The 23,868-nt window shown below is 40.7% G+C and overlaps 1 protein-coding gene across 2 annotated transcripts in view; it reads right to left on the bottom strand.

Moving 5' to 3' along the window:
• shprh (SNF2 histone linker PHD RING helicase) overlaps positions 1 to 23,868 on the bottom strand; it is a 108,728-nt gene that overhangs the window by 27,076 nt on the left and 57,784 nt on the right. For both annotated transcript variants that reach the window (XM_043681136.2, XM_043681144.2), the window contains 8 exons: positions 22,633 to 22,889; positions 15,600 to 15,721; positions 14,432 to 14,520; positions 14,212 to 14,304; positions 11,103 to 11,210; positions 10,109 to 10,251; positions 4,413 to 4,586; positions 2,028 to 2,090 (listed from right to left, as the gene is read on the bottom strand). In XM_043681136.2, coding sequence (XP_043537071.2) covers positions 2,028 to 2,090; positions 4,413 to 4,586; positions 10,109 to 10,251; positions 11,103 to 11,210; positions 14,212 to 14,304; positions 14,432 to 14,520; positions 15,600 to 15,721; positions 22,633 to 22,889 — 1,049 coding nt within the window. The remainder of the gene's footprint in view (positions 1 to 2,027; positions 2,091 to 4,412; positions 4,587 to 10,108; positions 10,252 to 11,102; positions 11,211 to 14,211; positions 14,305 to 14,431; positions 14,521 to 15,599; positions 15,722 to 22,632; positions 22,890 to 23,868) is intronic.

Raw genomic sequence — 23,868 nt, 5'->3', positions numbered from 1 at the left:
ACTCTCCTGCTCCTTAGATGCTGCCTGACCTGCTGTGCTTTTCCAGCACCACACTCGTGATTTTTACCTCCAGCACCTACAGTCCTCACTTTCTCCCTGTTCCATTCCAATATGGTTTTACCAAGCCTGTCTCGGGGTTGCCAAAGTTTCCAATACCAGACACATCATTTGGAGACATATCAATCCTCAATGACTTCCTTATGGGGCTAATTATCAGATATAATTTAACAAATGACAAGTATGAATTTGAGCCCTGGCTGGGGGTATAATAGGTACTGGAAGCTCTTTATAAGCAGCACATTTCACCATAAAACTTGTGAGGTATTGCTGTCATCAACCTGATCACAGCACAGACACATGCCAAGCAACAATATATTAAGAGAAAACATAGTACATCATCCCAAAGTGTAATCAAACCAAATTGGACATCATGTTGCATGTTAATCCAGACAAACAGCAAAAAGATGAGTCAAAGATGGAAATGTAAAGCATCATGTAAAAGAGAAGAAAGCAGAGAAGTGGAAAGGTTTAGATAAGAAATGTTAAGAGCATGGGGCTCAAATAGCTGTAAGCAAGTCTACCAAAGGATAAAATGAAGGAATGGGGAATGGACAATTGAGCAGATTAGGAGGAACACGGTGATCTCGAATAGTTGTAGAATTAGACACAAGTTAACAGAGATAGGGAAGCTGAAATGAATTTGAATGCAAGGCTGAGATTTTTTAAATCTAGGCATTGTTAAACAGGATCAATGTATGCCAGTGAAAACTAAGACAATGGCTGAGTAATGTTAGAACTCCGATAGCTCGATGGTGGTGGACCCAATACTTCAGCATCCTCTCAACATTTCTTTCTTTAGCTGTTCTTATGTGGGATCACCTTTCTATACATTTGGAAACTATTATTTACAGAGACAGATCTTACACATTCTGTAACTCCAATGCACTATCCCTCTTTCAATTTGATCCATCTTTAAAAAATCTTTTTAAAAGTATTTGCATGCGTTATTATACACCTCCTTAGTCATCAAATCTTGGGTGATACTTGAATCTGTACCTTATGACCCAGAGATAGAGATGCTATCATCATGCTACAAGACTACCTCGGCAACATTGTTATGTGCCTAATGTTATTGCGTTTTGATCACTGGTCCCCTGCTTGCCACATGTCTCACTGCCTCAACTTACCACCTTGTTCACCATTTTGCTCACTGCCCCTAGGCTGCCTAACTTGTTGCTCAAGGAGTGGGGCAACGAGTGAGGCAAAAAGAACTAAAAACTTTGGCGCAGGTTGGCGAAAGAGTCAACAGCGAATGGCAGCTGAGGGACTGTGAGCTGGGTAGGAAGTGAGATGATGAGTTGGGGAGTGGGATAGCAAATGGCAAGCATCCAAAATATTGCTCCTTGATGCAGTAGTGACTTGTGCTATCACAGGCAGTGAGATCACGACACTGATTGCAGGTGCAGTGAGTGCACCCCCTACAAAAACATCCAGACATTGGACTAGGGATAAGCGACAACACAGGTGGAATTAAATGGTCTTGGTGATGGGAGCTTGACAGAGGTTGTTTCCCCTTTTGGGAGAGGGAAGGACCAAAGGGTATGATATCAGAGTAAGAGGTCACTAAGCCAGAGACAAGGAGGAAAGTTTTTCCTGCAGAATATAGTCATGCTATGGAATTCTTTACTGCAGAGTTGTTACGTATATTCAAGACATATTTTTAATCAGTAAGGGAATCAAGGATTATGGGAAAAGTCAGAAAAGTTGAGTTGAGGATTACGAGGTCAGACATAATCTTACTGAATAGTGGAGCAGACTACACAGGCCGAATGGCCTAATTGTTCTCTCACATATCATAGCCTTAATGGAATGAGTATTGAATTGAAAGCTGAGCTCAAGAATGTGAACGTCTTACTTTAATCTTTTTTTCTGAAACAGAAGCAGGATTTGTCAAACTGCATCAGAAAAGATATCCTGAAAAAAGTTGCACAAAAAAAAAAATCACTCCTTCCTTATTAAGGACTTACCTATGCGAGAACAACTTGGATTCATACTCTGTGAATAGCTCATCTGCTTTACAGAACTGGCAACTGCAAAGGGAAAATTAATAAGATAAGTACATAATGGGGAAAAATAGACATTCATTCTGAATGCTTGACTACTATACAGTACCAACAAACAAAACAGAAAATATATTTTCTCTCTCTGAAACATGCAAAAACAGAATGAGACAATTGATCAGCCAGTCAAGTATTTGTATGGGGTTGGATTATTTGGATTGCCTGTTCAATTACCTGATATTATAGCCCACTAATATAGCTCAGAACTGGCTAATTAATGTGCCTTTCTGATACTGAATTATTCAATTATTCCATTAATTTATTTGTCAAGTGACCTACTCATGTCCCTTCGACTACAGCCTATTTCTATACTAGATCAAATTCTTTGGTAAGAAGTCAGATGAGATAGTGTGGCGCTGGAAAAGCACAGGTCAGGCAGCATCCGAACAGCAGGAGAGTCAATTTTTGGGCATAAGTCCTGATTATGTCCAAAACGTCAACTTTCTAGCTCCTCGGATATTGCCTGATCTGCTGTGTTTTTCCAATGCCATATTTTTCAAATCTAACTCTCCAGCATCTGCAATCCTTACTTTCTCCTCGTCAGATGAAATAGTCCATGTAATTGGGAAATTACGCTAAAAAGTAGAAACAACAATATTTTACATTTATAAAGCACCTTTAATGCAGAAAACATCCTTAAGGAAGAGAAAAAATAAAAGCAACAAAAGATTGAAGGAATGAATGCTGTTGTTGCTGTTCTGGCCATACACTTACCATTTCTAACATCATAATACAAATTGTCTTAATGTGTGTTAAATCAACTGGTCTCCCAAATCTATGCAAGCTACCTTAATTATATGGATTAATACAAACTGTTGACAATTACATTTTTTCCCCAAATAGCTGATTTTCACTAAAATTTGAATGTTGCAAACCAACACTGGTAATTCTGAAACAAAAAAAAACAGAAAATACTAGAAATATTTAACACGACTGGCAGCATCCAAACTGTGAGAAAGTTTGACTGATGTTCACTGACCTGAAACTTTAAAATTGCTTTTCACTCAACAGCTGCTGCAGGCCTGCTGAATATTTCCAGCATTTTCTGGAGAAACTCAGTAGGGCTGGCAGTAGAGAGGAAAAGAGAGTTAACATTGAGTCACTGGTTCTGAAGAGTGACATTTCTTAACTCTGTTTCTCTCTGTAGCGATGCTATTAGAGCTGATGAGATTGTCCAGCATTCTCTGTATTTATTTCAGATTTTCAACATCTGCAATATTTTGCTTTAACTCCAGATTTTCTGCTTCTGATTTCTGATTTCCAGGATTCTCAGCATTTCGCTTTCATACTGCCAATTTCAAACCTCATTTAACAAACATTCTGACAGTCATGGTTCAGTGGGTAATGTGACATTATCCTTTGGCAGAAATTCAATCCACACAATATTGTGATACTGGAAACTTCAAAACTTTAGTAAGTGTTCAGAGATTGAAAGAATCAGCCATAACTGTTTCCTGAGATGAAAGCAGGCTCTTATAAAAGAAACTAAAAGCAACATGCTAATTAACCATCCATGGGAAGAAAAACATGAAGGACCGGAAACAAGCTGTTTCCTGGGAGAAAAGAGATAACATGCTTGATAACCTGCTGCCTTGTGACAAATGGGCAATTAAGATTGCAAGCAAAAGGAATGTTCTGAGGTAAAGGGGTTAATTGCAGGAAAGTTGTGTTTTGAATGGACTGTTAAAGCTGAAACAAAGAAGGCACAGGGAAGTTACTCCTGATAAGAATGCAAGTTACAGATTTGATGACTCCAGAAGTGTAATCGCTGATGTGGATGAACAGATGTAAAGGATCATTAATAATGATACATCAGAAACTTCACAAAACAGAAAATTCCATAAGAATTCAACTTAAAGATTATTCCGTAGCATAACTTTGAAAAACAACACAGCATTAAGTTCGAACCTTGGACAGACACAGTGGCTGGAATTCTATATAGCTAAATTCCACCATTTATTGTAATACCTGAGTTGAGTTGTGAGGCTTAACTTGCGTACTTGAGGGGTCTTATTTTAGTTGCTATGTGAAATAAAGTTTAAGTGATTGTTTCGATATTTGATTGTGAAATTTCTTACTAAATAGCTGAATTAGAGGGAGCTTGTGGCAATTAAGTTGCTTTTATACTTTATTTATCTTCCTTTGGGAAGTTTTCTGCATTAAAGGTGCTTTATAAATATAAAATGCTGTTGCTGGAGTTACATGGACTCTCTCATCTAACTTCTAACCAAAGATCTGGTACTGAAGTGGGTTGTTGTTGAAGGAACATGAATAGGCCACAACGATACGCACTTGTTTAGGGGAAATCGGACGGGGCGAAGATGACACACTGTGGCGAGTCGAATTTCTTCTTGTGATGGAGGGTTCTCCAGATTCTTAACAGAGTCCTGCACTGTCTTCTGTGATTTCTTCAATTCTTCCATTTGTACAGTCAGCAAAAACTGCAGGCCTCTGCAATCCTGGAACCTGAGTGTAAAACAATAACTTGTGAACAACACAAATTAGGGACATGTGTCATCATGTTTTTGAGATGATGAATGGTTCATTGTGTCAGAACTTAATTCAAGCAAAACAAATGTAGCAAAGTTTTAGAGCAATTAGTGAAATTTAATAAGTGAAGTTTAACTGTGGCTGTTAAGAAAATTGTTTAATAGTTAGTGAAGTTTCAGCTTATCAAGTAAAAAATTTTAGTACATCAGTTACACAGTCAATAGTGAAATTTCAATGAAGTAGCTCACGAAGTTGCGTGGCTAATTTTATGAATTCATGAAGTTATAAAGCTTTGGAGATATTAGCAGAGTTCCAGTGCATCATAGAGATGTATGGATGGAAACAGACCCTTCGGTCCAACTCACCCATGCCAACCAGATATCCCAACACAATCTAGTTCCACCTGCCAGCACCTGGCCCATATCCCTCCAAACCCTTCCTATTCATCTACCCATCCAGAAGCCTTTTAAATGTTGCAATTGTACTAGCCTCCACCACTTCCTCTAACAGCTCATTCCACACACGTACCACCCTCTGTATGAAAACGTCGCCCCTTAGGTTTCTTTTATATCTTTTCCCTCTGACCCTAAAACTATGCCCTCTAGTTCCGGACTCCCCCACCCCAGGGAAAAGACTTTGCCTATTTATCCTATCCATGCCCCTCATGATTTTATAAACCTCAAAAAGGTCACCCCTCAGTCTCCGACGCTCCAGAGAAAACAGCCCTAGCCCTTTCAACCTCTCCCAATAGCTCAAGTCCTCCAACCCTGGCAACATCCTTGTAAATCCTTTCTGAACCTTTTCAAGTTTCACAACATCTTTCCAATAGGAAGGACACCAGAATTACACACAGTATTCCAACAGTGGCCTAACCAATATCCTGTACAGCCGCAACATGACCTCCCAACTCCTGTACTCAATACTCCGACCAACAAAGGAAAGCATACCAAATGCCTTCTTCACTATCCTATCTACCTGCCACTCCACTTTCAAGGAGCTATGAACCTGCACTCAAAGGTCTCTTTGTTCAGCAACACTCCCAAAGACCTTACCATAAGTCCTGCTTAGATTTGCTTTCCCAAAATGCAGCACCTCGCATTTATCGAAATTAAACTCCATCTGCCACTTCTCAGCCCACTGGCCATCTGAGATAACCTTCTTCGCTGTCCACTACACCTCCAATTTTGGCGTCATCTGCAAACTTACTAACTATACCTCTTAAGATCACATCCAAATCATTTATATAAATGATGAAAAGTAGTGGAACCAGCACCGATCCTTGTGGCACACCACTGGTCATGGGCCTCCAGTCTGAAAAACAACCCTCCACCACCACCCTCTGTCTTCTACCTTTTGAGCCAATTCTGTATCCAAATGGCTAGTTCTCCCTGTATTCCATGAGATCTAACCTTGCTAACCAGTCTCCCATGGGGAACCTTGTTGAATGCCTTACTGAAGCATTTAGGCAAGGTTCAATTGATTGGTGAGTAAAGTGCCAATGAAACAATGAAATTTTAATGTCGCTGTTTTAAGTCTTTTAGCAGAGACTGGGACAGATCAGTCCCTACTCTAACAATTCACTGCACAAAAATAATGCCCTAATCCCTTTCATTCTGAGTGAAAATTTTTACATTTATGATCTCTATTCACTGACTTCCCAATCAAAAAAAATGGGGACCCAGGTGAGGCTTCAGGTCCGTATCTGTGCAGGAGCAGCCAGTGTCACTGAATATATACCTCTGATGACAACTCTGGCACTAGGGTGGAGGAAGAGGAGAAAGTTTGAGTTGAGTTTAAAACCCTCATCCTCCTTGCCTACCTCAAATGCCTTCAGTTGGTTTGCAGGCAGGTGAGAATAGGGATGGTTATTGGAAAGCAGCAGTCATCTCTTCTAATCATTATCATGCAAGCAGTGAGAGTGTCCCATTATGGGTGTGCAGCTCCTCGCAAACCTTTTGGAGTTCACTACTCATCTACGAATGGCCTGTTGCAGCTACTTAGTGAGCACCATCCTTGAAGTCATCTCCCTTCCCTCGCATCTATTCTGTCTGTTGATGTATGTGCTGCTCCATGAGACTGAATATCAATTAATGCTGCATTTCATATGACCACATCACTGAGCCAAGATCAGTCTCTTCACTGTGGTGGACTTTAAATATGTGAGCTCACCTCAGGAAGTTTGCCAGATATCTGCACATTCTGCAGCGAATGCTCCAAATATTGTGCTCCCAAGATTATTCATGAGCATCATCATCACTGCCCCTTCTCCTGTGGAGGGGAACTGTGCACAGACTGCATGCTAAGATACTCATCCTGCAATCAAATGCAATGCTCTTCACCATGTGCCACCCAATCTATAATATAGTGTACTATATCCCTCCTGTTGGAGGAGTGTGGGCTGGTCAGATGTACAATTCTTTCTCAGACATATGACCTTCTCCACATGTCTGAGGAGCAAGCCAACCTAGGGCAAGGGCGAGTACTGCTAAAGCCTGGTTAAAATATAAAGGAGATAAAGTAAGTCCATGACATTATGACAGCAGACATAGATCGATGCTATTGTCTTCCAGGGCAACTGCTCTATTGCTCTAATTATTGCCTTCAACCATTTTCATAACTATCCTTCACACTCCCACATGCCAATGTCTTTTTCTGCTTACTGCATTAACAGGAATATCTTCCACCATTGACAACCATGTTAGAAAGTGTCTTTCACATTGCCTGTGACATCTGTTCTGAGCGTTTCCCCATCTCTAATAATGAGCTTGGCTGGCATCTTCACACTGTCCACAGCCAAGTGTTCAATAGAGTAAATTGCCCTTATCTCCCTGACCTATCTTTATCCACACTTCTCATGGCTGTGGTGAGCCTTCCCCTTGCAAGTACAATATGCTGCTTGATATGAGCCAATCTATTCTGCATTCAGGAACAAAACTCGTCAATGTAGTGATGGATAATAATGGGCATTCACCTGTAAATGAACAACTGCTTGGAACTACATGAATACTTTGGCACATACCTCTTGCTATAGCATAGCTCAGTGTGTTGCCAAGTCCATGCAGTGAGACAAGAATTTAACTGTGATGCATCACAAGGCCATCTATGAGCTTCTGCCATACAGTATGGCAACAGATCCTTCAATCCAACCAGATCACACTAACCATGTTCCAAACTAAACTAGTCCTACTTGCCTGCACTTGGTCTATATTCCTCCAAACCTTCCTATTCATGAACTCATCCAAGTATCTTTTAAGTGTTGTAACTAAACCTGGATCCATCACTCTCTCTGGCAGTTCATTCCACACATGAACCACACTGTGTTAAAAAAAACTCTACCAACAGCCAGCAGGTCTTGGGATTGCTTGTGGTATTGGATTCAGGAATGCTGGTATTCACCAACTATACTCATGGTGTATATTACTACCAAGCTTGCTAGATTACTTTGGGAGCATTCCTCCTTCCTCTTCAGTACATGATATCCCTTCTTTACCAGAATATTTCATCCAAATCTGTAAGTCCTGGACTCAGAAGAGGGATTCTGTCCTCCACTGTGACATTCTGACATGACAATGAACCTACACAGCCAACCCACTTTGTAAGGTGGCCTGGCATATGTTCCTGTTACAGTAATGTGGCATGCTGTTCTCCTGAGTGACATGTCTCTGCTGGCCAGCTCTCTCTGAGTATCATATGTCTGTGATGACAGTATATTGCTGAGAGGGTTTTGGGCATGATACAATTGAATGCCCACACTCTGACAGATGGATGCTGAAAGGAAAAGTAGAAAGGTAAATGTTCTGCATACAGCATCAAAAAAACTACCCTGATATGTCTGGTAATCTCACTTAATACAGAGTGCGGGGACCTATTGTAATGCCAAAATGCTGCCTTCTCATTCAAACACTGAATCACTGTCAATTTTTGAGGGAATATGGCAAGTTGGACCCTTAGGAATCTCTGCTGTATTTCCAGTTCAGACAAGATGAATGAATCTGAACTAAAATTTTGTGTAGAGTCATGCAGCATGGAAACAGACCCTTCTGTCCAACCAGCCCATGCCGAACATAATCTCAAACTAAACTAGTTCCACCTGCCTGATCCTGGCCCACATCCCTCCAAATCTTTCCTATTCATGCATGCATCCAAATTTTTTAAAAAATGTTGTAACTGTACCCACATCGACTACTTACTCAGGAATTTACTAACCATGCCTTCTATATTCTCATTCAACCAAATGGGCGGCACGGTGGCTCAGTGGTTAGCACTACTGCCTCAGAGCACCATCATCCCAGGTTCGATTCCAGCCTCGGCCGACTGTCTGTGTGGAGTTTTCACATTCTCCCAGTGTTTGCGCGGGTTTCCTTCGGGTGCTCCGGTTTCCTCCCACAGTTCAAAGATGTGCAGGTCAGGTGAATTGGCCATGCTAAATTGCCCATAGTGCTAGGTGCATCAGTCAGAGGGAAATGGGTCTGGGTGAGTTACTCTTCGGAGGGTCGGTGTGGACTGGTTGGGCCGAAGGGCCGGTTTCCACAATGTAGGGAATCTAATCTAATCTTACCCAACTTTAATCCATGGGTCAAGAAACTACGCTTCAGAAAAAATTTTAGATTTAAATTTTAAAATTGAGAGGCTTTGCCAGCATATAGTCGGCTCCTTTGTTAGAACATAGAACATTGAACAATACAGCACAGAACAGGCCATTCGGCCCTCAATGTTGTGCCGACCTGTGAACTATTCTCAGCTCGTCAGCTTGTTATGAAAGATCAACGTTTTTTTTCCTACTGAAGGCTCATCTTTTCCAAGATAAGTAACCAGGTGACTAACAATTATTGTTGTTACTTACTAGAACAAAGTCTACTCATACAAATGTAACAATAATGCACCAGATTCCTGCTCCACATAAATAACTCTTTAAGGGAGTGGGGGTTGTCACTCACCCTTCATCTTGCCTTCCTTACCAGTAGGGCCAAGTCCACACTGACCTATTTTTATGGTCAGTGGCCTATAAATTGTTGTGCAACTTTCCTCCCAAAGCGCAGACTGCACCACTAAGCGATCTTCTCACCAAGGTGAGTCCAGCGATTCAGTCACCTAAATTGAACTACCAAACTCAAGTGAAAACCAGGCAAGGCCACAGAAAACTCCTTGGTAGTGGTGCAAAGGTGAGGAAGAAAATTAAAAATTTTCCAAAATGTACAGATGCAATTAAGGTCTTTAAGGAACAAATATTAAGTAAACAAGAGGTAAATCTTGGAACTTATCTTTAATCCTGTCCTTCCTTGTCTTAGTTTGCAGCTTGCAGCAAACAACGAAATGAATCGATTCCAGTGGCCTTCAGTTATTGTCCCAAAAAATCTCACTGACAAATGGCATCACAGTGAAAAATGCTGCGTTTTCTTGTGAAACACTAACAGCTTGATGCAGTGATGCATTTAGGCTCCAGAAATCGTCGGCACAAAGATAGGAGCACAACAATCATATACTGCAAATGCACTTACTTTTCAGCCATGGAGAGTTTGTTAGGTTGCTGTTTGTAGTTACATGAGATTTCATTTCGTACCCTTGTCACAAGCTCATCAGCCAGAGCAGCCTGCTGTACACACTCAATGATACCAAGCCACCAGGGAGCCCCAGAGCGAATCTGTTGACAGGACACAAAAAAAAAGTTTCATTGAACAGGACAGAAAGGCATTCTAGTATGTCAAGGTAACGATTAACTATCCCATCCTACTTACTCACTTTCAAAACCAGAAATGAATAGTAAATCACAAAAGAAAGTGGCAAACCCTAAGGCAAGTCGCAAACTGTAGGGAGTTAATACAGGACCCAATTCATTTTTGGGAAGTAACATTACATTAAGGATTATAGATTCTTAGCAGTAGCAGCACTGAGCAATTCAATGACTAGAGTCACAGTCGCACAGCTCCGAAGAGGCCCTTCAAACCTTTAGCTCACTAAAGTTGATGGTGGATTTTAACCTTCTGTTCTCCAGCGGTACCACCAAGTGCAATCCCTCTATTTCAAGGTCAGAGATGAGAGTACTGCAGGAGTCACCCAATTCAGCATGAGAAACTTTGCAGAAATATTTTGAATTGCAGGATCTTCAGAAACCATGGAACGCTAAATTTTAGTATCCACTGTTACAGTGCCATAAAATAACATCTTCACCTTCGCAGTTTTCTACCCAATCTTAACCTCTTTTCAATGGTCTCATGACTACTGGAATATTTGCAATTTAAAAACTACTTCTTCCAGACTATTGCGGCTTCCTTTTATCACACTACATCAGGTTTTTGATGCAGTACTCCCATCTTGATTTTTTTTTTGCAGAAGCATGCCTTACTGAGCCACACATTTATACACAAATTTTGTCATGCCATACAACAACATTCCAGTGATGCACTTGGTGCTGCTGTACATAACCTTTCCAGTTTTTCCCCTATCCTGCTTTATAGCACCCTTCCCTCGGTTCTGCTGCACAGCATAGTTTACCTTGCGCTGTAGTTCACGGATGTTTTGCTGAACTGGTGGCAAAGCTTGACGTGCGGCAGAAACTTCCAAATCTGATTTATTCATGTAATGCTGTCTAAGCTGTTCAGCCTATGTATGATAATTTGAAAAAAAAAATTAAACGTTTTAACTTGTAACACAATTTAGGAAACCATGCTAACCAGTAGTGCTGCCCATAAGTAGCAGCAGCTGGTCACATTTTCCATACCACAACTGAACGGGTAAGTTATTATCAGAGATAGGAGAAAGTGAGGACTGCAGAGGCTGGAGAATCAGTCAAAAAGATTGGCACTGAAAAAGCACAACAGGTCATGCAATATCTGAGGAGCAGGACAGTCAATGCTTCAGTCTTAAGCCCTTCATCAGGAATGTTTGACTGTCAGGTTCCCTGTTCAAGCCATATCAATCCCCAAGGGTCAGCAGAATTAATTAGACTGCTCTTATCATCAAGACAACACTTAACTGAGCGCTGTGTTAAGAAGCCCTAGAAAAACAGGTATTAAACATGAAAATAGGGGAGTGAGAGCTTTTCACTGGTTTGGGCAATACCTTGCATGAAGTTGATGCTTGGTCTCAAACAACCAAAACTCTCTCAACTCGAAAACATTTCTGCAGGAATTCCTCAGGGTAGCATCCTGGGTCCAATCAACTTTGGCTGCTTTTTCAGAAGTGGGGATTCTTGCTGATGATTGTGCAATATTTAACTCCATTCACAACTCCTCAGGTACTGAAGTTGTCAGTATTTTTACAATCCCAGACCAGACTATCAAATTTATGTTATAATCTGGTCAAGGAACAGTAACCTTTTTGTTTACAAAGTAGTTAAAGTGAGAGAACATACTAAGAAATAAACCACAAGATGTGGGTGACATGCTGCCTTACTGCGCTAGAGACCTGGGTTCAATTCCCGCCTCAGGCTACTCTCTGTGTGGACTCAGCACATTCTCCTCGTGTCTGCGTGGGTTTCCTCCGGGTGCTCCGGTTTCCTCCCACAGTCCAAAAATGTGCAAGTTAGGTGAATTGGCCATGCTAAATTGCCCATAGTGTTAGGTGAAGGGGTAAATGTAGGGGAATTGGTCTGGGTGGGTTGCGCTTCAGCAGGTCGGTGTGGACTTGTTGGGCCGAAGGGCCTGTTTCCACACTGGAAGTAAGTAATCTAATCTAATTCCATGCTTTCGAATGAATATTAAACTTTACTATACAACGTAATAACAGTAATACAATCTATAGTACATGGGCAACCTATATTTAATACCCAAACTTAATAACAAACGAACAAAAACAGAAAATGTTGGAAATTTGCAGCAGGTCAGGCAGCATCTGTAGAGAATGTTTTGGTACAGTGACCCTTTAGAACAGGGCCAAAATTAATATGTGGCACTTAGTGGTAATAAACTGTGATTGAACACCTCACTGAACACATCAAATATCAAATGCAATCAAGATATATCACATGGAATTCTCAGCAACTCCCTCAGATAACAGTGGGTTATCAAATCTCATTAAATTTCACAAGGAATTATAGTTCTTCACTTTTGCTCATCCAGCCTTGGAGCTACTCTCAAGAATCTCACTGCCATAGGCTGCCTCAATGACTGCTCTCATTCTGGTCAATCACTCTCCTTCCCTGGATTTACTCCCTGGGATGCCAAAACCAACTCCAGTACTCATTCACAATTGCAAATAAACCAGAAATATAAACCATGTTTATCCCTCTAATATTGATTCTGCCTGACCTGCTGAGTATTTCCAATATTTTCTGTTTGTGTTTAACTTGGCCATTTAAGGTGACAAGACTAATTGCCACATACAAACAGAGGTCAGTGAAGAGTTTGTGATTAACAATTGCTTATAGATTCATATCTCTTGGTTAAAAGGAACCTGCACTGAAACTGGTTTCTCTGTCCTCTTTCAAAAACATTTTCCTTGTGATATTTTACAATTTTATGATTTGCATTGCTTGGATTTTGGAAGGATTTTATTTGGATCATAAAAAAATCTAAAGCCAGGGCTTCCTGTCTCCAATTAATTAGTCTTGAAATGCATTCAACGGGGAAAAGAAGGTCCGGCCTAAGGTGAACAGGGATTTAGTTGTAATATTTGTGACATGACTGCACCGTTTTATTGTGTATTCTCCAAAAGAGCAATTAAACCACCCATTTGATCCACACTGTACAAATTTGCTTAAAGAATCCAGCGAGAAAATTACAGGAATTGAAAAATAGTTACTCAGACCCTTCAGCCTGTTTCATTATTATTAGATCAGTAACTACAAAAGTACTCCAAATATGGACATACCACAATCTAGCGTAGCATTGTGCTCTCAAGTTTGTATGACTATGTATAAAGTGAAGACCATTTTTTATATTTGTTCATAGGATATAGGCAGCATTTTTACCCATCTATAATTGCCGAGAGGGCAGTTAAGAGTCAACCACATTGCTGTGGCCATAGGTCACATGTGGACAAGACCAGGCAAGGAGACCATGTTTCATTCCTTAAAGGATGTGGGTGTATACAAACTAACACAGTGGTTAAATGGTCAACATTCAGCTCGCCCAACATTCAGCTAGTTTAATTACAGAATTTAATTCTAGATTTTTACTCAATTCAATTTTCACTAACAGCCATTATTACCTCCATTTGCTTTCCACAACCTTCACTTGGGCTTATACGAATTTAACAACAGATCAATGGTATCGTTCTAGTCAGCTTCTGGACTCATGGTACAGATGTGTTAATTTCCTGACTTCATGTGCACAATGCTTCATCACTTCATATGCCCACTCAACCTCAGCCACACATAGGCCCATTCACTAAAATTAGTTTGAAACCAGTCCACTTGCTTATACCAACAGCAAATTTCATATAGTTAAGATTTAAGCCTTCCCCTAAAGATTTTATGTTTGTTATCTGGGTCATATTTGAGACTCAAATCCATTAGCACATAATCAAGGCTGATACAACAGCATCAAAACTCTAAGCATACAGTGCTAAATGAGGAGGGGCAACTCTGAAATGATAAATAAGAAAGGAGAATGACTCTGTATTGTTAACAAGCACTGAAGCATTAATGAGGGTCGATACATACTTCTTCCCGAAGCTTGTGATCACGAAGGGTTGGAGGGATCCCTGGGTGATTTGCCTCCAGGAGCTCAATAAGATTGTGAGTAGCGTGGAGGCGCTGGAAAGAACAACATTTTAGTTGATTGGTAAGTGAAGAATGAGGCTCTTGGAAATTCCTGATAACACAGATCATTATGGAATTTATATACAAATTTGCAAGTTAAGATCCAGATTAGCTCAGTCACCTGTAAAGAGTCTGTTTGAAGTTTGCCTTTATGCTCTTCGGATGAACGCAGAACTTCTCTGTAATATTCAACTGCTGTTACAAATTCACCTGTAATATAAAATTATTGAATGGCTTCCATTCCCACTTCACAGATAGAAGTACCAACTCTTGACTGACACTAATGAGTCCCTGTTGGAGGTGGCATTTTTCAGATGTATTAAATCAATATTTATCCCTCAATCAATATCATGATTTGGTCCTCAAATTGGTGTTTATGGAAGTTTGCCGTGTACAAACAGACTACTGCTTTTACTTGACAACAACAGGGACTGCATTTCAGAAATACATCATGGCTGCAATGTCCGAGACATCCTGAGGTCATGAAAGGAGCTATAAAAATGCAAGTTCTTTCCCTGGAATCACAAATAAACTTGTTTAATCTGATAAAAAATCTTTTTACTGGTATAATTAAAAGTGGTCATAACAGATCTTTGAGTAAGACATGTGTGGCAAGGAAATCTATTGTCTCAAACATCACATTGTTAAAAACAAATAGTGATATGTGATTAGTATTCATTATTAGTTTGACTCAAACAGCATGATGATGGTCAGAAAAGCTACTGAAAATCAATAAGCAGTCACAACAACACAATCAGTCAAATTGTTTTAATAGGCGTATTAGAACCACTTCCAGTGGCCAACTCAATTTCTCTTTAAACCCTAATATATAATTCAAAATTAAGAAAAATGGTGAATGCATTCCAAATTTGGTGCATGATTTCAGCTCTAGTCAATTGATTTCAGATTCAGTATATCATTGAATATATAATAAATGCACACATACTCAAACTCAACTAATAATAGCTAATTTCAGATGGTGCAAAGTTAGTACATTTTTGGGTTCAGATAGAAGACTCAAATTCAGATATTGGCTTGGATACTTCGTTCCTGTCCATAGCAGCTTGTGATTTTCCATCTAGAATGAATGGGCAGAATGTTGGCCACAGAGCGAAACATTCAGCTCTAATGAAGAAAGTGATCATTCAACACAATCAGTGCAGTTTATCTCATATAAAATCTTAAACAAAATTTATCCATCCTAGTCCCATAGATATTTCATTAAAAATAGTAGCTTCATAATTATTCATTATATTTAGATGCAAAACTCTCTTGTAACTGGTGTTTACCTCTGATAATATGAATGCCAGCCAATCCATTAAGAGCACACACTAGCTGCCGATGAGCCTCTTCACATTCTGTACAACATTTTTTCTGAAGAGACTTTAGGAGTTCCTCCATTGTCATGGTACTGCAAAAGTAAAAATATTTTTTTAAAAAGTAGGTGTGTAAGAAAATAATCTAAACAAAAATTGCCAAACACTTTGCATTTGCAAGGTCAAAAACATGCACAATTCCTGCACCCGGTGTGATCTCCTATACATTGGGGAGACAGGCCGCCTACTTGCGGAACGTTTCAGAGAACACCTCTGGGATACCTGCACCAACCAACCCAACCCCCCCGTGGCTGAACACTTTAATTACCCCTCCCACTCTGCCAAGGACATGCAGGTCCTTGGCCTCCTCCATCGCCAGACCATGGCAATATGACGCCTGGACGAAGAGCAACTCATCTTCCGCCTAGGAACCCTCCAACCACAAGGGATGAATGCGGATTTCTCCAGCTTCCTCGTTTCCCCTCCCCATCTTTTCTCAGTCCCAACCCTTAGACGGCTCCACCTTCTTGACCTGCAGTCTTCTTCCCAACCTCTCCGCCCCTACCCCCTCTCCGGCCTATCACCCTCACCTTAGCCTTCTTCCGCCTATCGCATTCCCAATGCCCCTCCCCCAGGTCCCTCCTCCCTACATTCCAACAAAAGTACTGATGATTTGTGCTCCAGAGCTAGTCACACCCCTTGTGCGTTCCAGTCCAGCTACAACACTGGCATCTATCCAGCAATATGGAAAATTGCCCTAGTATGACCTGTCCACAAAAAGCAGGACAAACTAGTCTTGAAGAAGGATCACAGGACTTGAAACGTAACCATGTTTTCTCTCTACAGATGATACTAAACCTGCTGAGTTTCTCCAGCAATTTTCATTTTTGCTTGCTTTATGAACCAGCAGTCTACTCTCAATCATCAGTAAAATGTGATGGTACGTGTCATCAACAGGAGTGTCATGCAGCACCTACTCAGCAATGACCAGCTTGGGTTCTGCCAGGGCCATTCAGCTCCTGACCTCATAACAGCCTTGGTTAAAACATGGACAAAAGAACTCAGTTCCAGAGGTGAGGGGAGAGTGACTGCTCCTGGCATCAAGGGCATATTTGACTAAGTGTGGTATCAAGAAGCCCTAGCAAAACTAGAATGAATGGGATTCAGAGAGAATATACAACACTGGTTAGAGTTACACCTGACAAAAAAAAAAGAGGATGGCTGGTTTACTGGAAATCAATCATCTCAGCTCCAGGATCTCAGCAAGAGTTTCTTAAGGTCGTGTCCTAGGCCAAAGTTGCTTCATCAACAACCATCCCTCCATCTTAAGTCAGATGAGGGGATGTTCGCCAATGATTACATAATATCAAGCAGCATTTGTGATTCCTCAGGTACTGACAGTCCATGCCCAAATGCAGCAGGACTGACAAATGGCAAATAGCATACATACCACATAAGAGCCAGGCAACAACCAGCTCCAACAAGAGAAAATCTAATCATTGTCCCTTGATATTCAACAGTATTCCCATTGCTGAATCACCCACTATCAACATTCTAGAGTTACCGTTGACCTGAAATGGAAATGGACTAGCCATATAAATACTATGGACATAAGAGCAGGTCAGAGGCAAGGAAGCCTGCAACAAATAACTCACCTCCTGTCTCCCCAGATGCTGTCCACCACCTAAAAGGTGCAAATAATGGACGTGATGGAATACTCCCCATTTGCCTTGACGAGAGCAGCTTCAACAACATTCAGAAAGTTAAACACTTTTCAGGGCAAAGTAGCCTACTTGATTATCACCTCAAACATTTACTTCTTCTACCACAGAATACAGTAGCAGCAGTGTGTACCATCTACAAAATGCAAGGGACTGCTGCACTTTTTAAAAAGCAAGCTATCTTCACTTATTGCAAGTGCTGTTTACACTATTGCTTGTTCCAGCAAATGGACTGTAGTCAGGGATTGTGTATGAAGGGAGGTTTGGTCAGCAACAATTAGCTGATTGGTCTGTGTGTTGTCCATGACAAAGGCCTTCTGCCTGCAACAGCTACATGATTGGATCCCAAGCATCTGAACAGCTTATGGGTGTGAATGATATAGCAGAAGCCTTCAGATTTCTGAAAAGGGAGGTGCTGTCTTTAATTTGCAGAAATAAACACCTAAAATCTAAAAAATATCAGTTTATTTTCCCTCATCAGCTGCTATAAGCTGTGGCTTTTAGTCAATAAGTCAGAGATGTTATAATTGTAAACCAGTCTCTGTATGCCTCCTCTACCCAAATAAAAATACCTTGAGAAGAGAGATCAACAAGGTCTAAGGCCTGACAAGCAAAACGGATCATCTCAGTGAACTCTTGTACTAGGTCCGCTGAAATGCCTTCCCAATTTTTACTTCCACTCAAAACACCAATTTTGTGTGGTGTCTGCCTGTACGTAGAGACACTTTTACAAGGAGATTAGAATTTTAACCTTGAGAGTTGTATGTCGAGAGTTCACAGTTGTTTACTTATAGCTAGAATTTATTTATTTGTAATAAACAGCAATTCTTATTGGTACAGAATGCTGGTCTGTGTTCTCTGTTAACTTGGGTATAAGACGACAGGTAAACTGGGGAGTTTTGCACACTTTGATACAAGCTTTAATTCAGTGATAATTCCAGGAACAGTGGGGCTTGATTTCCAGTGTGATATGGCAATGGATTATTAAACAGAAACCTATCCACGCAAGCAGCTGCAGGGCTGTGAAAACTATTTTCATAGTTTGTCTCAATCATGAACCATGTCAACATTGAAGATTAAATTGGACAGATAGTTGAAAGGAAAGAGGTTAAAGGGACATGGCATTGGTCAACTGAACATGAAGATTATTTGTTGACAATGAATGTATTTTAAATGACCATAAATTATTTTAAAAGCTTTACTTTTGTGCTTGAACTTCAAAATGAAATGAGCTTTGTTGGGCTAAAACACATGATACAAATTAAATACATTTCTGGAAACTTCCAATTATCAATTATTAGAACCAAGCTCAAACACCATTCTCATGGGTCTCATACCCTTGCATTGTATTGATCTTGCAATCAACAAAAAAAAAAAGACATGATATGTATCCCCAGCAGGGTCTGCTAAAAACAGGAAGCTATCAACATTGGTTATGTCTGAAATCAGGTTAATAGCTTACTACCTAACTAATGCAATGAAAAATGGTTTTCACCAGGGGAAAACACTCCAGTAACTGATGTGACTTAACTTTGATGGATACATCAGAAGACCAAAACACTTGTAGTTTTTAAAAGGCTTTAATTGTATATTTCTGAAGCTTTCCCTCAGTCTGGTAAAAGTCAAATCTGCTGTTAACATTAAGTCAGTCTACTAACAATCTATTATTCAAACTAACCCAGACTCCAGGCATAGCTAAGCCTATCTTAAGTCCAAGTTTCCTCGAAGCCTAGTTCTGAAATAAACCTAGTTTGCAATTGACAAGTGACCAACCTTATAATGCTAAGCCTTTGTCACCTTTAGAGTCATAGAGTCATAGAGATGTACAGCATGGAAACAGAGCCTTCGGTCCAACCCGTCCACGCCGACCAGATATCCCAACCCAATCTAGTCCCACCTGCCAGCACCCGGCCCATATCCCTCCAAACCCTTCCTATTCATATACACATCCAAATGCCTCTTAAATGTTGCAATTGTACCAGCCTGCACCACATCCTCTGGAAGCTCATTCCATACACGTACTACCCTCTGCGTGAAAAGGTTGCCCCTTAGGTCTCTTTTATATCTTTCCCCTCTCACCCTAAACCTATGCCCTCTACTTCTGGACTCCCTGACCCCAGGGAAAAGACTTTGTCTATTTATCCTATCCATGCCCCTCATGATTTTATAAACCTCTAAGGTCACCCCTCAGTCTCTGACGCTCCAGGGAAAACAGCCCCAGCCTGTTCAGCCTCTCCCTGTAGCTCAAATCCTCCAACCCTGGCAACATCCTTGTAAATCTTTTCTGAACCCTTTCAAGTTTCACAACATCTTTCCCAAAGGAAGGAGACCAGAATTGCACACAATATTCCAACAGTGGCCTAACCAATGTCCTGTACAGCCGCAACATGACCTCCCAACTCCTGTACTCAATACTCTGACCAATAAAGGAAGGCATATCAAACGCCTTCTTCACTATCCTATCTACCTGTGACTCCACTTTCAAGGAGCTATGAACCTACACTCCAAGGTCTCTTTGTTCAGCAACACTCCCTAGGACCTTACCATTAAATATATAGGGCTTTTGCCCGAAACGTCGATTTCGCTGCTCGTTAGATGCTGCCTGAACTGCTGTGCTCTTCCAGCACGACTAATCCAGAATCTGGTTTTCAGCATCTGGAGTCATTGTTTTTACCTCATTAAGTGTATAAGTCCTGCTAAGATTTGCTTTCCCAAAATGCAGCACCTCGCATTTATCTGAATTAAACTCCATCTGCCACTTCTCAGCCCATTGGCCCATCTGGTCCAGATCTTGTTGTAATTTGAGGTAATCCTCTTTGCTGTCCACTACACTTCCGATTTTGGTGTCATCTGCAAACTTACTAACTGTACCTCTTATGCTCGCATCCAAATCATTTATGTAAATGACAAAAGGTAGATGGCCCAGCACCGATCCTTGTGGCACTCCACTGGTCACAGGCCTCCAGTCTGAAAAACAAACCTTCACCACCACCCTTTGTCTTCTACCTTTGAGCCAGTTCTGTATCCAAATGGCTAGTTCTCCCTGTATTCCATGAGATCTAACCTTGCTAATCAGTCTCCCATGGGGAACCTTGTCGAACGCCTTACTGAAGTCCATATAGATCACACCTACTGCTCTGCCCTCATCAATCTTCTTTGTTACTTCTTTAAAAAAAGTCAATCAAGTTCGTGAGACATGATTTCCCACGCAAAAAGCCATGTTGACTATCCCGAATAAGTCCTTGCCTTTCCAAATACATGTACACCCTGCCCCTCAGGATTCCCTCCAACAACTTTCCCACCACTGAGGTCAGGCTCACCGGTCTATCGTTTCCTGGCTTGTCTTTACCACCCTTCTTAAACAGTGGCACCACGTTTGCCAACCTCCAGTCTTCCGGCACCTCACCTGTGACTATCGATGATACAAATATCTCAGCAAGAGGCCCAGCAATCACTTCTCTAGCTTCCCACAGAGTTCTCAGGTACACCTGATCAGGTCCTGGGGATTTATCCACTTTTAACCGTTTCAAGACATCTAGCACTTCCTCCTCTGTAATCTGGACATTTTGCAAGATATCACCATCCATTTCCCTACAGTCTATATCTTCCATATCCTTTTCCACAGTAAATACTGATGCAAAATATTCATTTAGTATCTCCCCCATTTTCTGTGGCTCCACACAAAGGTCGCCTTGCTGATCTGTCAGGGGACCTATTCTCTCCCAAGTTACCCTTTTGTCCTTAATATATTTGTAAAACCTCTTTAGATTCTCCTTGATTTTATTTGCCAAAGCTATCTCATGTCCCTATTTTGTCCTCCTGATTTCCCTCTTAATATACTCCAACTTTCTTTATACTCTTCTAAGGATTCACTCGATCTACCCTGTCTGTACCCTGACATATGCTTCCTTCTTTTTCTCTACAAACCCTCAATTTCTTTAGTCATCAAGCATATCTATGAACATCTGCCTCCAATCAGCTTTCGAAAGTAAAAATAAATCCTGCAATTCATGCCTTGGTTTGCTGAAAAAATCTGAATCTGAGTTTCCATGGAAAGACTGATGAAAATTGGACATTTACTTTCCGGAGTGGCATTCATGTGATTTTACAATTGCATCTTTGCTTAATAATCTATTCTTAATAATAAGTAAGTTCATTCTCCTTGAAAGTGGAGTCATTGGGAGAAAGGGCTGTGAAGAAGGCTTTCAGCATGCTTGCTTTCATCGATCTGAGCAATGAGTATAGAAGTTGGGACACCTTGATGTAGCTTGCTGTACAAGATGTTGGTAAGGCCACATTTGGCGTATTGTGTGCAGTTCTGGTCACCCTACTATTGAAAAGATATGATTAAACTAGATGAAGTACAGAAAAGATTTACTGGATGCTACCTGGACTGAAAGGTTTTAATTATAAGGAGAGGTTGGATAGACTGGGACTTCTTTCCATGGAGTATAAGAGTCTGAGGGGTGACCTTATAGAAGTCTATAAATTCATGACAGGCCTAGATAAGGTAGATAGCCAACAGTGTTTCCCCATGGTAGGGGAGTATAAAACTCAAGGACATAAGAGGGGGAAGATACACAAGAGTCCAGAGGGACAACTTTTTCACACAGAGGGTGGTGAGTGTCTGGAATGGGTTGCCAGAGGTAATGGTGAAAGTGAGTACAATTTTTTTCATTTAAGAAACATTTAGACAGGTACATGGATGGGATAGATATGTAGGGATAGGGACCAAATGCAGGCAAATGAGACTGTTTAATTGTGAAAACTGGGTGGCATGGGCAAGTTGGGCAAAGGTACAATAGATCTGTATGATTCTAAATACATTCCTTTCTTTGTCTCCTTCCTTGTACACTTGTCTATATGCATGTGTTATGACAATCATTTCCAGATTTAATAAACGAATAAACCATACGTCAGATTTAACCCTAAATAGTTTACTGTAGGTCACTTTAAAACTTCAACTGCACCAATAGAGATTTTGAGGGAAAACATGCATACCCTGTTTGAAGGAGAAAGAATAAAATAGCTCTGCTTACGTACAGGGAAATTTTCTTAAAAAGTTCAATTTACTTCTCTCTTCTAACGTACAAGGGTGAATGCTGACAAGAACTGGTTGAGCTTAGAGATTGGTTTCTATGTTGCCATTTCAATAAATGTATGCGCTGTGTGACTTTGACACAGTTTTACATTGCCTTAGAAATGTTATGGTTCAAACTTTGGGATCCCAATTGAATAAAATGGCCTGCTTCTCTGCTCTAACATTTAAGTAATTCGACATGTACCTCTTCTGCAGTGGGAGGAACTCTCCTCGTACAGCCTGTGGGTGACAGCATGCTTGTCTTAATCTCAGCAAGGGATACAGAATGGAACTAACTGTCCGCCTGTCCAGACTGCTCAACTTGGTATTCCAATCGAAAATCTTCCTCAGCTTTTGCAGTGCATCCTGGGAGCAAATCTCATGCTGCCGATGGTAAAAGTGTCTTTCTACTGGTGAAAATCGTAGCCAGTGAACTTCCTCGGTCTGAGGTGGGATCTGGATCTGGGAGAAAAGCAGCACACAAGAAACGCTGAGTTTATTGATCAAACCCATTAACACTCGGACAAACCTGAATGGTTTCACAGAAACATTCACAATTGCATCCTGGAATTTAAAGGTGGCATTGCACCGTAGCTAGCAGAGAAAGTGGTGAAAGATTAATGATTCAATTCCCAGTATTCCTATATGCTTTATGCTGGATATTATGTGAAAAATTAAATGAACAACACCTCAGTAGAATAGCCAAATAAATGGTTAATCAGAGATTGGGACACTATAATAAGGGATTATCAAATTTCAGACAAAAGCAATATAGAAAGCTCACTGCTCACTGCTTGAGCTGGGTAGAAAATAACAAATCACCCACACCCTAGCATAGCAGTGTTACAACTTCCCTCAACTAAATCCAGTCAGCACAGAAGTATACAGCCCAGCTTCTTACTGTATTTTGAGTGTTGTGAGGGGTGCCCATATTAACTGTTCGCTCTGTCTATGCCAACTGTAAAATTATGAAACTATTTGTTCTGGTGCATGTTTTCTCTCATTAATTACATTACTGGGTTAAAAACTGAACTGAACTGTACTCATCTTGCAGCTGTGTAATAGGTGGAATGATGCCAACGTATTGACTAACATCCTTTGCCTCATTACCGGAGAACCTCTGACCTGAAAACTGGATTGTAACATTTTACAGGTGCTTTTGGCAGCCAAATAATAATAAAAAAAGACTTTAGTGTCTTTACATGGGTAAATGAGGGACCTAACCCATAATTTCGGCACTCCCCCGTACTGTCTCAGTGGGAACAGTGTGTATCAACTAGATAGACATTGGGCCTAACCTGGCTTGAATTCATTCTGAGCTAAAGTTGTCAGGTAAAGGAGCTAGGAAAATCAAGGAGACTGAATTAATAGCTGCAATTGTCCATGTGTCCATCTCAACCAGGATTTAGTCAAGGACAGTGCTGGCAAGGCAAGAAGCCTG

Source organism: Chiloscyllium plagiosum, unplaced genomic scaffold (genome assembly GCF_037043375.1).
Source record: "Chiloscyllium plagiosum isolate Xiang-an unplaced genomic scaffold, Cpla_swu_hap1 HiC_scaffold_3, whole genome shotgun sequence".
Classification (NCBI taxonomy): domain Eukaryota; kingdom Metazoa; phylum Chordata; class Chondrichthyes; order Orectolobiformes; family Hemiscylliidae; genus Chiloscyllium; species Chiloscyllium plagiosum.
The sequence above is the reverse complement of the archived record's forward strand: the minus strand, read 5'-3'. Positions and strand labels throughout refer to the sequence as shown.